This window comes from Chironomus tepperi, unplaced genomic scaffold, assembly GCF_022539635.2.
Source record: "Chironomus tepperi strain 1889 unplaced genomic scaffold, CSIRO-AGI_Ctep_v1 contig_335, whole genome shotgun sequence".
Lineage (NCBI taxonomy): Eukaryota > Metazoa > Arthropoda > Insecta > Diptera > Chironomidae > Chironomus > Chironomus tepperi.
Window position 1 is genome coordinate 3,058,631 of NW_027226457.1, and position 18,035 is coordinate 3,076,665.

Consider the following 18,035-nt stretch of genomic DNA (forward strand, 5'->3'; position numbering starts at 1 on the left):
GACAGACTTAGAGAAATTAACGGCCAAAATATTTTTGAAATTTTCACAATTTTCTTATTTTAATGCCCTGATCTAGCAGGCCTTTTCCAAAATCGGTCTTTTCAATTCAATACTTCGAGGAGTACACAACTCCTTAAAAACTCTTAAAATAATTAAGTTAAAACGTGTTAGTATTTTTAACCTACCAAAATGGATACAAGTTAACAATATCTACAAGCTGTGAAGCTAAATTCTGGAAAAATTATGGAATATAATTGGAAAACTTGAGATTTTCAACAAGCACGTTGGGTAAGCATTTTTCTTAAATTTTAACAGTATAATTAAATGTCTTTATGATGATTAATCGCTTTTATAATCAGAATTCCGTTGAAGAATCTATGATTGGTCTTCCTGATTATAAAATCAAGTTAATTTCTAGCATTTTTAAGCTAATTTATTTAATAACCCAAAAATTTATCTTTGCAGAAACGAGTTTACTGGATCTTCTGGATGTTTCGAGCATGTATAAAAAGCCGGCATGCTGCATCTTAACCACACTTTTGAGCATGCTTCAAAGGTAAACATTTTTTAATTATGTTATATTTACTAGATTAAAGCAATTCAAAGGATGATAATTATATACAAATGGTTCATCTCATCTGATATAAACTGATGTTCAGTTCTGCTTCTGATAATTGCTTTAATTAAAATATACAAAATATTTTAAATCAAATTTTGAGCTTTTAGTAATGTCAATTTTATATTTTTTTATTCATAGATCAATCTGGATCAAAGCTTAAGAATGCTGAAATGACAAAACAGCATGGAAATAGAAAAAGGTAATAAAAACTGAAATTAATTAAGTTAAAGCAATTAGAATGATGATAATTAACTACAAAATGGTTCATCTCATCTGATTTAAACTGATGTTCAGTTCTGCTTCTGATAATTGCTTTAACAAAAATAATTCAAACCTAAAAATAGCATTAAAATGCTTTTATGTATGTGGACCCCCTTAATAATACTATTTTTAAATTGTTCATTCATAGATCAATCTGGATAGGAAGCAACTAGAATGATTCAACTGAATGGAAACAAAAGAAGAAGGTAAGAATAAAAATAAAATAAGAAATTTGATCATTCAATATTATTATAATGATGAGCTCTACCGCCCCAGTCTGAGATAAAAATCTATGAAGACTGGTTCTTACTGACAATTCTACATTATATTAATATTCGATATGAAAGTCTTTGAGTATTAGATTTCCTAACAAGTTGTTTCTTTCTATCTCACAGATATCAATCTTTCGATCATGTTTCTAATCATGTCAATTCCTATTAAAAAGGTAAGAATATATTATACAAAATTTGCTTCAAACTATATTTATACAAACTACACATTTTAACGATTAAGTTCATAACGTAAAGTAGAGAAAATCACAAAAAGTGGATTGATTTTAACGGATATTTAAAATTTGAATCCTGAAACCATGCGATTTTATGAACATGGTTTCATAGAAATTGCAATTTTTAAAGATTTGAAATAAGTGTAGCCAACATAACCCAAAAATTTTATTATTTATCATGATGAGTTCTACCGCCCCAGTCTGAGATAAATTCTATGAAGACTGGTTCTTACTGACAATTCTATATTTTGTACTAATATTTAACATGAATGAATTTGAGTATTGGATTTCCTAACGAATCGTTTCTTTCTATTTCACAGACATCCAGTCCATCGATTAAGTTTCAAATCATACCAGTTCCTGTTAATAAGGTGAGAATGAGTTATTTTTAAATTATTTTATTAAAGCATAATTCTAGTTTTTAACGATTATAATCTGTTGATTAAGAGAACGTCTCAAATGTTGATACATTTGGATGGTTTTCATCAGGTTATAATCTTTAAAAGCTAGAAAGAATTACCGTGATGAACCAATTTTGACTATTATCAGTTATCCCTGTCTGAACAATTGTGGTTAATTATAAAACCATGTGGACTATCTAATCTGACTATCATGCCTTAATATATATGTCAACATATATCCCAAGCATAGACAAAAGGAACTAATCTTATTAAATTTTGTCTCTTTACAGAATGAATTTACTCGGGGATCTATAAAGGAAGGATGGAGAACATCAAACACAATCATAGATAATGGTAAATTTTAACATGATTTTTGATCAACTTAACTTGATTCATGATGTTTTATATTTAACATACGCTAAGATTCACTCGAAAAGAGAGAATATGACTCAATCATCAATATTTTCTGATTAAATTTTTATTATAAAATCCAATTTTAAGAATTTTGCATGGAATGAAGGAGTAAAAGTCTATTAAATATTTCTTCCGTTTCTCTTTACAGCCTCAATTCCAACATAAATGAAACACTTAACAATTTATTGAGGAACTTCGTCAAGTTTAAGGTGAGTTAAACTATCTATATATAACTTAGATATGTATTATAAATTAAAGCTATGATGGGAATATATTTTAACATACATTGATTCCAAAAAGGAATATGAAAAAAAATGCAATAACTGATATAAATAAATTGCCATACATAGTAAACTAAATGCAATAATTTAATCATTTAAAATGTTTATTTTTATTAATTTTATTTAAACAGAAATCCATTAAATCAATAATGAAAAATTATTCACGAATGAGGGACTGGTGAAAAGGTAATTATTATAATGTGATTGAACATTTTTTTCATGTTATTGAGTCACAAATATTGGATGATGAGAAATTGAACCGAATACCGCAACAATTATTCGTTTAATTGAAATTAACAAAAGAATTGTTAATGATGTTGCTTTACTTGCCCTCACTGATTAAATTCTCACCATTTCATAATGAAATTCTAATTTAATTAGCAAATTTTAATTCGAAATGTTTTATTTTTTTCACAGAGCACAATACAGCAGATGAGAGAGAACAAGAAAGGGTTAAAGGAAACAATCTTTGAAGTCTACGTTTTCTTGTACTGTGTGTGGCTTGTACTCAGTCTTCATGAATAAATTGATGCTAATAAATTAATATTCATAAGCTTAAAAGCATTTATGATAATAAAAACATAATTCTTGACAAAAAAAAAAGTATTCCCTTTTGTGTTCTTTACTACTTTTGAAATTTACAGCTATAACTTAAAATTTGAAAATGTTTATTTCAGGACAATTAAGCTTCATATGATTTTTAACGGAAATTTAAATTTTAGAACTGTACAAATTAACATTCAAAACATTTGAGGGGTTCTGAAATTTTAATTCAAAAATATCTTAAATGTTTGTATTTTCGGTGATTGTATGGTTTTAAACAGCTTTCGTGTTTGAAAACCGTACAAATGTTTTCAAATAGAGCAGATTGTCACATCCTGAATTTTAAATTGATACTGCAATCAAAATAATAAGCGGAAATACCACACCACAAACAAGCACAACTAATTCACTCAATGAAGACTGAGGGAATCAACAGGTTGCAGCCATTATTCACATTTTCACACTTGCAAATTATGATAATCAAAAAAAGCATGAACGATGAGTCTTAAATGATAACAATGCGGTACCACACCATTCACAACATTTTCGTGTGATTTTTCATCCGTTCGTAAATTTAATATTCCCTAAAAAAAATATGATAAGCATTTTGTTGCTACTCCTTGATGGTGGATAAAGTCGTTTACTGTTTTATATATAGACATCTCATGAATATTTCAGGACAGACATTTTAATGGGTTGTTGAGAATGCAAATATGTACATCTGTAAAGGAATGTCACTGGCAAAAAAAGGAGTTATGAATATATACGATAAGACATAGATAGTAAGAACAAAACAATGCAAATCTCATGTAGTTACACTGCTTTTATAGCTTTTATTTCTCATAAATATATAGAATATCTCAAATAATCTACTTGATATTGTACATTCTCTCTTGTTTTTAGCATATGCAACAACATTTTTCTTTCTTTTTTTTGATGCTTTACTCATTAACCTTATTAACATTATTATCATTTTCACAATATTTTTGGTTTTTGTCAAAAGCATTTTTTCAAAATTTATGTCAGAGATAATACCAGGTAGTTAGAAGTGGAATCTCTTGTGACTCATTTACTCTGTTGTTATTTTACATAATTTCAATGTTTTAACGGATTTCTCAATTTTAAATTTTCAGAAATTTTGTATTCAAATCTAAAAAGTCGTTGAAAAACGACTACTTTTTAGACGATTTCAATAATTTAAATCTGAGAAAACCGTTACAAATCTACCAATTTTTATCGGTTCAGACATTTTCAAAAATTCAAATCTAAGAAAACCGTTACTTAACGGTCATCATGTTAAACGATATTACATCCACGTGCACGTGCTTGATGCACGCTTATCAATTGTAATTCATGAATTATTAAATAAATTTCGAGTAAAAACAATTCACAAGAGAATTCCAATTCTAGCAAATAGAGGAAGCTTATAAATACATTTACAGTTAAATGCAGCATAGAAGTAGTTTGATGATATCCTAAATATAGAGATAAAATTTGTAGAATAGATATTCAATTATATACTTTTAGATATAGCTAAAAATTTTTTGTTTTTGTTAAGTCTATATTATAGAACAAGACGTAATTCATTTTATGAAATGTACCTTACAATTTTACGACAATTTTTTACTTTATTCTGCACATAATTCTACTAATAATAATGCTCTTTTGATGAACAAGAATAGCTATTCACATTATATGTATGTTCTATGTGAGACTTTTAATTAACTAAGTTAAATTGAGCTAAAATTTTTTCTTCTTTTTTTTCATGAATAAAGCACATGAAACATACACTTATGTAGGATTTATCTCTCTATGTGAGTGATAAGAATTTCGTGTTCTGTATGTCCCCCCACATCCTCACATACAGAACTTCTTCCAAAAAAAATATGTTCATGGTAGTCAAAAAGAATTCATTTTTTTCGTCAAACGCAAAGTAGGGAATGGAGATGAAAACATAAAAATTGCATTTATTGTTGGATATAATGAACAATGAGATGGAAAGAAGACGACGACGAGAGAGAACATTTGATGTACAGGGGAATTAATTCATAGATACATTCTAAGGTGACGAAACGAGCAAAATCGTTAGATTGTTCAAATAAAGCAAGGAATGAATGAAAAAATGAAATTATTCTCCTGTTGCTTTAACCTACATAATGAAAATCATATCAGTAAAAAAAAAAGTCTCTATAGAGGTTCCAAAGATCTATCGCAGTTAGAATCGTAAAAAATTAGGCAACTGGACATGGAATTTGAGTCTCTTTTTTTACACATTAATTCAATTGTGATTCCTTTGAAACGCAACATGACATCAGTGCGTAACCATAGCTCTTTGTGCATGTGTAGATTTTGAGAATTTTGATGTCTTTTCTGTGTATTTTGCGTGATTGAGAATTTACAGCAACAAAGATTTTGTCAGAAATTTAATTTTCGTCTTGAATTTAAGTACGGAATGTATTTTGGTATAGATGATTAATTAGATGCTTAATAAGCTTTCCGCAATCTTTCTATTCTGAGAATGTATTTCAGTCAAAAGCATCAAATTTTTTGGAAATTCTATTGAATCCACAGAGAAGAGTTAAGTTTTAATCAAAGGCTTAGTTACTCGAAGGCATCAATCATGTCTAACAATGAATAGCCATTTGAAATTAGTAAATTGTCTCATTTTGTGCATATTGCGAGTTCTAGGAATATTCTCAGTTTATTGCGATTCTCAAGAGCAAATATTTAAGATGTGTAGCATTTAATATGCTGTCTAGCTGGCTTTATAGGTAGCAGGATGTCTTCAGGGAAGGTTTGAAGGTCAAATTGCTAGGGTTTTTCGTATTAGTCAGGCTATTATCTTAGTTAGAACACTTGAAGTAGCTCCAAATACAGCTTGACTTCAAGCTCATCCCTAAGACACAAAAGAGACAGAACATAAATCATATTGCTTATTTGGAACCTCTATAATCGAGATATAATTGCTATTTATATTCCTTCTAAATAAACGTACAGAACATAAGAAGATTAGGAATTTATGCTGCATTTTTAGAATTTTTTTCACCATAAAGAACTGACTAGATTAGTGTCGAAGCATAAAATTGATATATTATTCTTTAAAAGTAATTCATTTACAGTATGTCCTTTTTAAAACTAGTTTTTTCCATTATGCTAATGACTTATGATATAGATTGAAGACTTAAGTTATTTAAATGCATAAAATTAATTTAATTTAATTTAATTCAATTTTTTTCTCATATTTTGGACGAATTTGACTTGTTTACTTTAATGTAATGTCTATTTATGCTAAGTTCTTAGTATATTTTTTTATGTATATGCATCATGTCCTTAAATTTCATAATTCATTATCTACTAATAAAAATAACATATTTTTTTCTTTAAAATTTCCCATATTTATAAGCCACCCAAAATTGCAAAATTACGACGACGACATACAACTGCTTACTCAATTCATGACTCTTTTTTACGAATAATTTTAATGCTTCCTTCATATCAAATCGAATTAATTGATTTAAATAATACTAAATGGATCCTCATCGTCATTACCAAAGAAAGTCGGCTCAATACCACCCAAATCAACATCACCACGATCATTAGCACTTCCATTGTTATTTCGATGTGTCGCTCTTATTGAATGCTCATGATTATTACTCCTGCTATTATTAATAACATTATTATTATTATTTGTATTATTATTGACATCTTGATTTTGATTAGGATTGATAATGACTGCATTGTTTATTGAAATTAGATTAGCAATTTCATTACTGCAGTTATTTGGTTGCTGTTGAAGCCCTCCATTGCTATTTGTGACAACAACTTCTGTCAATGCTGTTATATAATTCTTTGCAAGTGTTAACGTCTCAATCTTTGATAATCTACGTTCCTTCTTTACATGGGGTATGACTTCTCTCAGTGACTGTAAATAAATTTTAATGAAATTATCAGCAACACACGTATTATGTATGTATCATTATTATGATTATTGTTAAGATATATTCGATGGATGGATGGATGGATTATAAAGAACAAGAACAATACATTATTATTGATTCGTGTCAATAATTAAAAGTTCATACGAGCTTAAGACTTATGAGCCTGATAATAATATATATCTATGACTGATACGTGAAGAGTATTAAATTATTACGTGATTGTCAAGCACAATGTGTAGAATAAAAGTGATTGAAATATTTCTCAGGATAATCACATCATTTGACAAAGTTTTAATTAGCATCCATCCCCGACTCTTAACAAAAAAAAAATGTTCAAGAAAGATTTAACAGGAGATAATATAGATTGTGTGTACATGTTCATAAGCATATTCATCTCCTCCTTTTATTTTGTCCTTTACGTAAACCATTAAGAGGAGCCCAATGAGCTCTAGGAATATAAAAGGAAAAATATAAAATAAAGAGACGAGGAAAAAAATCGCCTCCGCATTTGAATAAGTTGGAAACTTTTGTGTACACTGGAATTAACTTTAGCGCTTTTGTTTCATAAATGTCATGCTGATTTATGGCTATTAAGGATCTCTAACTTTGAGAACTGTTTCAGATTGTTGTGATTTTTGTTTAACGGTTTTTTGAAATTCAAATTTCAGAATCATACAAATGTCATGAAACTTTCAAAACCATACAAATGTTTTGAAAAGCTCAAAACCATACAAATGTTTTAAAAAGCTCAAATTACGTCATTGTAATGTAATTTGAATGAAACATCCAATTTTGAGAATTTTAAGAAATGACAAGTCATTCAGCAACATCAATATTACAGATTATTAGCTAAATTGATGATAATTACGTCATATAAAATGATATGACGTCATACAAGACATTTAACATCCATAATTATATGATGACATCACTATTGCACTGTCATAGTTCAATAAGAATCTTTAGATGGATACAAATCATTAAATACGATGTCAATGATACAAACTGTTAAGACAGTCGATAGTGAGTTGCAAAATTAAGCATCATCAAATTGAAAGGAACTAAAAATGTGACTAGTGTACCTCATGTTGTGGAAAATTATGTTCAAAAAAAAAAAGAGGGAATGAAAAAATGATGGACATTTTATTAGAGCGCCAAGAAAAATGTGTTGTTTTTGCATATTCGATATACAGAAAAGAAATATTTAGTATTTTATTTATTTATTTTTTTTTCATGTTGTGGTACGGGCACCGTCGTTTGTACATAAATTGTTGACGCGATTAGAATTTAAATGAAAAATGTTAATGAGCAGATATATATATTTTTTATAAAACAAGAAATAAAAATAAAACCATGCTATTCATTATATTATGAATGTATTTTGTATTCTATATGGTTAAAATGTTAATCTGTGACACTTTATCAATACTGATGTGAAAAATTTTCATACATTTTTCTTCCAAATTCTCATTTTTTTACGGGTAGGGGAGGGTGGCTGCATGCATATATACGTGAAAAATATTTTCACTGATGAATTTTTATCATATTATTTATGTCAATAAATTCAACATGCTTTCTCTAATGTGACAGTATTTATTCAAAAGGTTCTCTGTATTACACTGCGATTAATCATATTTTTAAGCTGGAATTTCATTGACATTCTAAACGGTATTTGGTTTATTTGAAAATCGTGAATTTGGAATTGTATGGTTCTACAACATTCGGTGAATTCAAAGTTTAAAGCGAATTCAGAAACATTTGAATGGTTTTCAATGAAAAAGCACGAAGTTGGAATTGTATGGTTCAAGAATATTCGACGAATTCGAAGATTTGACGATTTCAGAAACATTTGAATTGTTTTTATTTTCAAAATCATTTGTAGGGTTTTAAAAATGATTTATTTCTGGAATTTATAGTTCTCAAAAGCATTTTAGATCCAATAATTAACACAATAATTGCTATAAATTCCAATAAAAATCTAAATCATCTGTTCATCTCTTTAAAATGCACATGACATCCATTAATAAAGTCAACATGTTACTCACTTGAAAAGCATCATTTAAACTATGCATCCTCATGCGCTCTCTCTCATTAGATTCTAGTCGTCGAAGGTTTCTTTCTTTAGCATTTAACGTTCCTTTTTTCCTTCTTGCGTTTGACGTTAATGTCAAATATGTTGCTTTCCGACGTCCCCGACAATTTCCATAATCGTCACTTTGTGAACTTGAATCTGTCATATCAGAAGGATCAATATTTGTTTGTGACGTTTGCTATGGGTAAGATAGTTTAAAGAAATACAATAAAGTAAAGTAAATACAATGCACAGTGAAATTTTTTAATTTTGATAAAAAGGAAATAAGCACAAAATGAAAAATTCTTATAAAATTTATTTCAAAAGTAAATGTAGAGGAAAAGTAAAATTTATTTTGTGCTTTTGAGCATATTTCTCATTCTTATTGTTCCTTTCTTTCATTTTCACACCGAGTTGTGCTGTTCAGTTCTCTAAACTATTGTATTCTATGCTGTACAGCAGATTCTAGTCTAGAATGTTCTTAGTGACATGAAAGAGCATTCAAAACTACAAAGGAACTAAGGAATGAAAATATTCTCAAAATCCCATCCACAAACAGCAGCAAAATGATAGTCAAGCATCTAAAAGTGCACAGCTCGGATAAAAGCTTACTTGTTGCTGCATTTTCCTTGATCTCAGTCTACCGTTGGTATTTTCTGCTACAAATTGCTCAGGTGTACTGCTTTTATAAGATGCTTCATTATTTAAAGTGCTAGATGATTCAAAGAAGCCACTTGTTGTGTCCTCTGACGATTCACCAAATTCATTGATATTTTGTAATTCATTTTTATCATCATTTGCATTTGACTTCATGTTCTTGACAGAATTGACTTGATGCTTGTTCCACCAACTGTAAATATAGAGCATAAATATAATAATTATTGCACGTAAATAAAAATATAGGCGTCGAAAATCTGTGTTGAAAGTTAATGATGCTGAATACAAATCACGATTCCTTCACAGTCAAAAACATCAACCGCACTTCTTACACGCCTTCATTTTTTCTGAATAAGGAAAAATTTCCGTTTAATCCCGTAAACATTTATAAAGATTTTCATATTAGTTGGGAAAATTAGCCTCGCTTTTCATGCTGCATCTATTGTTTCTGACCTTTTATTATCACACCTATATGACCTTTTTATCTTCCTTATTTTATTCCATAAATCTATTTCCATTATTAATAAATATTGGCGCTTCAAACATTTTTTTTCGTGTTTTCCATTAATGCACAACTTTTGTAAGACGCGAGGCATAAAACATGAAATTATCTAATTTATGTTGGCATAATTATTTATGAAAATGTAACCGATGATTATAACCAAAAATGCAGAGCATTAATCAAGCAGCATGGAGAAAGCCGTAAAAGTCCTTCCTTCCATAGATTCCGCGAGCATGAAATCTTGTAAAATTTACACAACAAGAAGGAATATAATTTATATGAGACTATAAGGTGTAATCTATTGCTGCCTGTAATGCGACTAGGTTTATGGGGAATTATGTTAAATAAAGCGTTATGGATTCAAAAATCAAGAAGCTTAATGAATGAGCCTCAGAATCAAAAAACATTTTCTCACTTCCACTTTTTCTTCAAATTATCAAATCAAATTTTTATTAATTAGCGTCTTTTCCATGCCTAAGAATGGGGGAAAATGTCATGAAGGGGACAGTTATGTATTATAGCATGCTTTTAAGAATGAGAATCATGTATACTTATACTTTTGACCGTTATTTTTTTTGAAATTTTCAAAATTATTCAATTTGAATTTTGAATGACCGTTATTTTTCAAATATTTTTTGACCGTTATTTTTAGATCAGTTTTTTTAACAAGTAAATTAACTTTTCTAGTTGTAAATGACCATCATGTCAAAATATGAGCTACACAACATCCAAACCACTCCCCATAAAATCACCAAATGACATTAAAGACGAGCTAAAACACGAGTAGCACTTATTCAGGTGATAAAGGTTACAAAGTGTAAATCATATTAATCAAATTAATAGCACCAATTAATTAATTATTTAATGAATTGATAAATTCCTTTTTCTGATTGCTTCCTAATAATTTACGATGATGTTCAACATCAATCCTCAATGAGCGTCTTGGTGCTAATTTTAAATCATTAATGAAATTTTTTTTATTCAACTTCTTTTCATCTTAGCATAAATTGAGCATTGAATGTCACGCATTATTTCACATTTCGACAAGTTTTTTGAGAATTTAAAGCTAAAAATGAATTTAAAGTTCAACGAAAAATTTTTATAGTAAGTTCTTGGAAGAAACTGAAAAAGGAACATTAAAGATGCTTGCACGATATTAAAATTTTATTTTATGGGAAAATTCCCTGTATTTCCGTAAACTTTTATGTTCGGGATTTAAGAGTCCTGATAAAGTTCTTAGAAATCAAAAGTTTGTTCTGAAAACTCGTAAAAAATTCGCAGATTTTTGGGGTAAAAACTGCTTTAATTTGAACTTTCTGGACGTCGACTGAATAGGATGTATCCAGTTGCAATTTATGATTTGAATGAGTTTGTAGATTTGGGTACTTAAAGTATGTGAAATTCTGGTCAATTTCTAGTCAAGTCAAAAAAGTTAAAGAATTGCTGTTGAATGGCTTTAAACATTTGAAAGGTTTTCAAGCATTTATCCAAGAATTTGACTTTTTCAAAGCAGTTCGAGTGAAAAATTTAGAATTTATATGGTTTTCGACAATTCTTCAAACTGTTGAGAGGTTTTAATACTATAAAATTGACAATTGTACAATTCTAACCTCAAATTAAACTATTTTAAAGCATAATAAAATTCAAAATCCCAAAATACTTTAAATACAGCACACGAAAGTACCATAAAACTATAAAAGTGCGTTTCTCAAACAATAGAACATCCCGAAAAACTCATTTAACTTCTCCCCTATTTCATTTTAAATAAATATATGTGTATATTTAACTTTAAAACTGTGAAGATCAATAAAAGCAGTGTGAGTAACGTAGAAAATGTAATTAATCACTCAATAAATAAATAAATAAAAGCTAGAAAATGAGAAAATTTCAAATGATTTTCATCAAATGTCAAAATTGATATATTAAATAGGAATAAAATATTGAAATGAGAATGATTATTTAAAGTCAAAAGAATTGCATGCCTTTTCATCAACATTCCGTCGAGTCATTGGAGCATGAAGGAGAGATATAAACGTAAAACCTGATTTTTAGTGACAACAGCGAGTGTGAAATGAAGAAGATAGAATAATCATATTATAACAAATGTAATGCAATATGGTTATAAGTAGACCTATTTTAATGATTTATATGTAAAACAGAACTCAGGAACCCCAAAAACATTCATCTTATTTGTAACACAAGAACACATCTAATCCGAGTGCGGGGAACCTTTTTTATTTTCTTCACTGAATGAAGGAAGCAAAAAGAGCTTTCGCAGCATAAAGGGCAAACTTAACGTCAGTGTTATTGTATTTTTAACTCCATTTAAAATGTACTACTGTAAATTTAAATTTATTTCACTTCTTTTTGTTGTTTTTCACACTTTTTTCCCTTCATTTCATTTCATTTTTTAGAAAACAAATAGAGTAAAATTCTTGATGACAACAATAGAAGTTGTGGAAGGAATATTGTAAGAAAGTTGAGAACTTTGTGTGGGTTGTTGGGTGATTTGAACGCGCATTCTTAATTATTAAATGGAAATGAGGGAAATTACGTTGGTTGTTGTGAATGAAGAATACTTTGTTTGTGTTATGTAAGAACTGATCAGTTCAGATAATCAAATATGAGTTACACTTTATGTTAGATGGAACTGGATCATGAATAGTTTTGAAATTTTGATTCTTTCGGAATTAATTAATAATTTAAGTTGATATTGTGTCAAATTTTAAGCAAATTTCAATTAGAATCGATGATGAATCTATGATTTTAAGTGATTGATAGTTGCATACAGTTTAAATTTAATAAGTATAGACCTGGGGTCTTGGTCGAATTATAATATACAGTTGAAAACTGCAGACCAGCGCATCTAAAATACAGATCTGCAGTTCTTTGTCGAACTCTGGTGCAAATTATTAAACTATTATATTTAATATAATGCTTCCTGCATAGCAAAATAAGGTTTTAGCAAGAATTCTCGATTATTTCAATTTAAATGGAAAAGTTAGTCGTACTAAGTTCAAATAAGCAAAAATTCAAAAGAACTAGTCATTAAACTGACTAAACTTAATTATACGTAATTTTGTCCACTTAGGAAGCTGAAACGGCACTTCATTAGACAGCAGAATAGAATTAGAAGATGTAATTTAAATGATTTGTCCTATTCTCGTTGAGTTTAAGAACAATTAGGATTTTGTTGGAAATCCCGTCATATTAAATCATGTAATTGATTCTTTTGGCTAACTATGATTTAAATATGTTGTTATTAAAAAATTAAGCTAGTTTACTCTAAGAAATGACCCACCAAACCCAATAAAACCTCAATTTAAAACCAACTTCCAGAAATTCTATCCTCTAAACTTTCACTTCTCTTCCATAGCATTGCCATAACTCTTTTCAAGAACAACTTGCCTTTCAAATAAATCATTTTAATACTCAAACTTCAAACAATATAATGCATTATGGCTTATATTCAAAATATCTTGAACGGTCTAGAAGTATAAATTCTACACAAGAAGCACCGCAGTTATTCTAACTTTTTTTTTTTGTTTCATACCCTCATCAGATTAGAATAGGTATGAATCAAACAGACGGACACACAAAGTGCTTATCCTTGGAGTTGCAAACAAGTCTCACAAAAATACAAAGTTTTACTTCCATAAAAAAAAGTTTTTCTTCGTTAATTTTCATATTTTTGTCATAATAATGTGCAAGGGGGATTGTGTAAAGGAAATTACATGAACTTGTATGCAGACTCTCGCTCATGTCTAATAGTTTAACATTTTTTTTTAATTTCACACATCCATAGCCTTATATCAATCACAATATGTCACTGTACCTTTTATGTTGATTGATGAATTCCTTTTAATTCTGTTATTATTGAATTGCTGTATATATGTGTGTGATGTGATAACGAGGGTTAGATGACTGATACTTGATGACTGATTTAACTATCTTTTTTGTTTTATCTATTTTTGAGACAGAGACAATAACTTGATAGGTTTCCACTGCATTCGTCTTAAGACAATAATAAGAAAGTTCGTCTTTTGTGCTGTGTTTTTCTTTTAAATATAACAAAACCACTTTGGGAATGGAAGAAATGAGGTCAAATCCTTTCTATGTTATTTTTCTTCCTTCCTCCTTCCCCACAAAAACTAGTTTATATTAGTGCAACAGTGACTGTATAGATTCAACAAGTGTTTTTAAACTTCCTCATGATAAACACGTTCCTGCACACATAAAAAAAAACTTTTATTTCTCATATTTAATTTAAACGTTTGAGATTTAATCTGTCCATGGTATTTATATCCTCTTATTCACTTCTTTTATACCGGCTGATGTATAGAATGTTTATAGATATCTCTTTTATTTTTTTTACGTAATTACACTTATCTATAAACCATAATATTCACTAATATTGATATCAACATAAAAGTTTTTTGTTTCTTGTTTCGAACACGGTTAATGAGAATGCGTCATTAATGGAAATTGTTATCACTTTTAGTTTAATTTTCCACATTGCCTGCCTCCCTTATTGTATGTGGTAAACATATCAGTCATTAGTTGTGTGACACGTTATCTCTTTTATTGGAAATTTTGTTTTTTAGTTATGCAAATAGAAGTGTTAAAGCAAAATTTATCATATTTTTATTTATACGACGGGTTATTCACGTTATCGGGGTTTGAATCGAGACAGCGAGTGAGAGAGATTGTTGGATAAAAAGGGAACTTAAAACTAAATGTCATTAAAATGCACTTTATGCTGATTTACGTATATTGTTCACACTGTCTAAATATATATATACTTGGACTCAATATTTCTTAAAAATATTATGTAGCACGAGTCAAAATCTATTTTTTATGAGAGTCTAATAGTATTATCTAAAAAAAAAGTCGTCTTATTCCTGTAGAGCCTCGACTTTGAATGAGAACCTGTTGTTTTTCTGATAAAAAAAAATATGCTTAGTAATATCATGTGTATCGTGTACTCGACTCAGAAAAACGACCGAACACACATACAATGATAGAAAATATCTACGTCACTCTGAGCGGAAAATTCACTAAAAGCAGATGGAAAAGCCGAGAGATTAATGTCGAAGGAAGCAAGCAAACGTTCGCTTGGGTTTATATTAACAATTTTCCTCTCTTTTTCTCTTTTCTTTTATTCTATCAAAGGAAGAGTCTGTTGAAAAGTAATACGGTTATCGCCGTAACGAGATATAATAACATTACCATGCCATTATTCGTTTTTGTTCGGCTGTGAAAACAAGAATCTGTTGCTGCCTTTTTTTTCTTCCTTTTTTTCCTCAAATACTTCTTATACACATATCTATATGATATAAAGTCAATGATGGAGAGCAACAGATTGTTTTGTGTATATTTCGTTTATGCTAGTATGCGCGCATTATTTTTTTTTTTCCTTTCTTTTAGGATCATCGATGAAATGACATTTTCACTTTTCATTGACTATCTTCTACTTCCCTCCTTCGCATGAAGAAAAAAAAATAGAAAAATAACTTTCAATTGAAATTCATTCATTCATAAAAGTTTGCGTGCTTACATACCTACCTACTGTTTTTGTCCCCTCTTTCGTGGTTCAATTTATTAATATTAACATTAATAATATTTTTCATGTCAATGCCAAGTTTATGCTCCCTTTTTATAAAGTTTTTCCTTTTTTTCTTTTTGATAATTCAGCATAAAATTGTAATTATGCGAGAAATTTAATGAACTTTCCAATAATCATGAAAGCTAATCATCTAGAAGTGTCAAATTTTATGCTGAATCTCTTGTTTACTTTTTTTGGTCATTTTTCACATTTTATGTTAATTTCACTTTTTTCTAGATTTATTGTAATTCTTTCTCCTGCACTTCATTCTATTATTATGCATTGGCTGCTTCACTACATATTTAACACTAATTTGAACTGATTTGCACTGTAATTAACTAAGTTTTCGATAATTTTCCATTTTTAAAGAATTTTTCACGACAAAAATTTTTCAACATAAATTTCAAAATCTCAGAAACCGTTGAAATTTCAAATGTTTCAAAAACCGTTACATGACCTCAAAACATTGAACTTTAATTAGTGTAAATAGAACAAATTTTAAACTAAAAGTAAAGAGTACGGAGGTGGAAAAAGTTAAAAACAAAGTTCGGGGGCGAAAATAAATTGAATTTTAATATGTAAGTGCAAAGAAACTTGTGAAGAGCATAGTAAAAATTTATGTTGTTCTTCTTATTCCATTCACGCGTGCATCCCAAACTATTGAACATGTTAAACAAACAACAGGAAAATATACGAGGAGAAAACTACGAAAAAACATTTCAAATAAATTGCATAAAGGTAAAAATCAATTTTCCTCCTATTTATACCATTGAGATCTTTCGTTTAATGTAATGAATGTTTTGTGAAGAATAAAATCGGATTTCAATACATTTTTATAGCTCCCTGATATTTTTTTGGTGTAAAAAATTGAAATAAATGCAAATAAGGCTAATTTAATCAAAACTTTTTTTTTTCACCTTTCACTGAATTTCTCTTTTATTCAAAGACGGGAAGCAGCGGAAGGAAAGTTTTCTAGTTGATTTCTCCTTTAAAGTGCGTCAAAAAGTTTGTTTTAAAGTCTATTGGCAGTTTTGTTGGTTGTTAATGACGTCAAACTATTCGGATCTGGAACTTTCCTTTGAAGGCAAAGAGCACGGTCTGAAGAAGTAGAGTAAGCTGACAGCACGCTGACGAACATCCCTAACTAGTTCAGTTAAGTAGAACAAGCTATAGTGGCAATCTATACCGAAGAATTTTGTTAAAGATTAGATCCAAAAACTCCAATTTTCCTGACTAGACACCACTTAAAAACGACTCCACAAGAACAAATTTCCTCAAATCAATCTGATGAAAATAACAGAACCTCCCTCCTTCTACATTCCAATCTCATCCTCACATCGTATGTAAATATTTAATTTCTTTTCAATTAAATTGCGAAATGAATAAATACTATTCAATGTTGATGACTTAAATTGGAAGTAAGTTGAATGAAAATTAGCATTCAATTCTAAAAAGCACAAACCCTTGTCAGAATGCGTACATACAGTTTATTGCGAGATTCACAGAACGCTTAAATTTAATTGAAAGGCAATAATTAATCTTTAATTATCGAAATCGTAGCTCTAATTGAGCTCTATTACATTCGGGTTATGTTGCGATGATATGATTATTGATGCCAATTGATTTATATGTGTGTTTTACACATATATACACTTTTTTTTACTCAATAACCAATAATGTGACATGCCACACATTTTTATGTCCCTTCATGTTATTACCTCAGGGCTTGATATTGATTGCGATTCATTATCCAATTAAATTGTTTTAAATTAGGCACATGATTTTGGTCTAAAATTGAATTATTCACTTAAAGCTGATTAAAACCATACAAATGTTTGGTGAGAATTAGGGAAATTGTAAGGTTCTTGAATTTAAATTTGAAATAACAGTTGAAATTCTTACAACGTGGATCAATTTTTGAACAACTCTAGAGCCTTATAAATGTTTGGTGAGATCAAAACAATTGTATGGTTTTAAAATTCGAATTTAAATTGACTGTTGAATTCAAGTTGAATTCTTTAAATGACTTTAAGCCTTCCATAAAACAAAAAATTCAACTTTAAAAGTGGTAACAAAATTCAAAGTCAATAACCGCGTGATGCGAAAAGGAAAATGAGAGCAGGGCAATGAAATCGATGTGTTTATGCTAAATTATCTCAATAAACATCAACCCCTGCATATATTTTTATAATACACTTGAAACCATATAAAGTGAAAAAATTGTAAAAATAAAGTTGT

The 18,035-nt window shown here is 29.0% G+C and overlaps 1 protein-coding gene and 1 long non-coding RNA gene across 3 annotated transcripts; one reads left to right on the forward strand and one right to left on the reverse strand.

The window, feature by feature from the left end:
- Positions 1–81: 81 nt before the first annotated feature.
- Positions 82–3,087, forward strand: LOC139093379 (uncharacterized). The gene is made up of 10 exons (XR_011544680.1): positions 82–288; positions 466–556; positions 758–818; positions 1,029–1,086; positions 1,276–1,325; positions 1,706–1,756; positions 2,077–2,140; positions 2,349–2,409; positions 2,613–2,667; positions 2,899–3,087. It is a non-coding gene; the product is annotated as an uncharacterized lncRNA (long non-coding RNA).
- A 3,189-nt stretch (positions 3,088–6,276) lies between these two features.
- Positions 6,277–16,158, reverse strand: dimm (basic helix-loop-helix family member dimmed). Of its 2 annotated transcripts, none has more exons than XM_070644152.1 (4): positions 15,754–16,158; positions 9,646–9,883; positions 9,008–9,232; positions 6,277–6,946 (listed from the first exon to the last, which is right to left on the reverse strand). In XM_070644152.1, the coding sequence occupies exons 2-4, from the start codon at positions 9,844–9,846 to the stop codon at positions 6,539–6,541; spliced, it is 834 nt and encodes a 277-aa protein (XP_070500253.1). In that variant the 5' UTR covers positions 9,847–9,883; positions 15,754–16,158; the 3' UTR covers positions 6,277–6,538. The 2 variants fall into 2 exon arrangements, with proteins under 2 accessions (XP_070500253.1, XP_070500252.1); XM_070644151.1 differs by lacking the exon at positions 15,754–16,158 and adding an exon at positions 14,028–15,090.
- Between the last annotated feature and the right edge of the window lie 1,877 nt (positions 16,159–18,035).

Bases quoted from the DNA above. Each gene is read 5' to 3' on its own strand.
- dimm (XM_070644152.1), bottom strand. From the start codon at position 9,846: ATGAAGTCAAATGCAAATGATGATAAAAATGAATTACAAAATATCAAT. The intron at 9,233-9,645 runs GTAAGCTTTTAT...TCTTACCCATAG, and splicing joins CAAGGAAAATGCAGCAACAA to CAAACGTCACAAACAAATAT. The intron at 6,947-9,007 runs GTGAGTAACATG...ATTTATTTACAG, and splicing joins GTTTAAATGATGCTTTTCAA to TCACTGAGAGAAGTCATACC.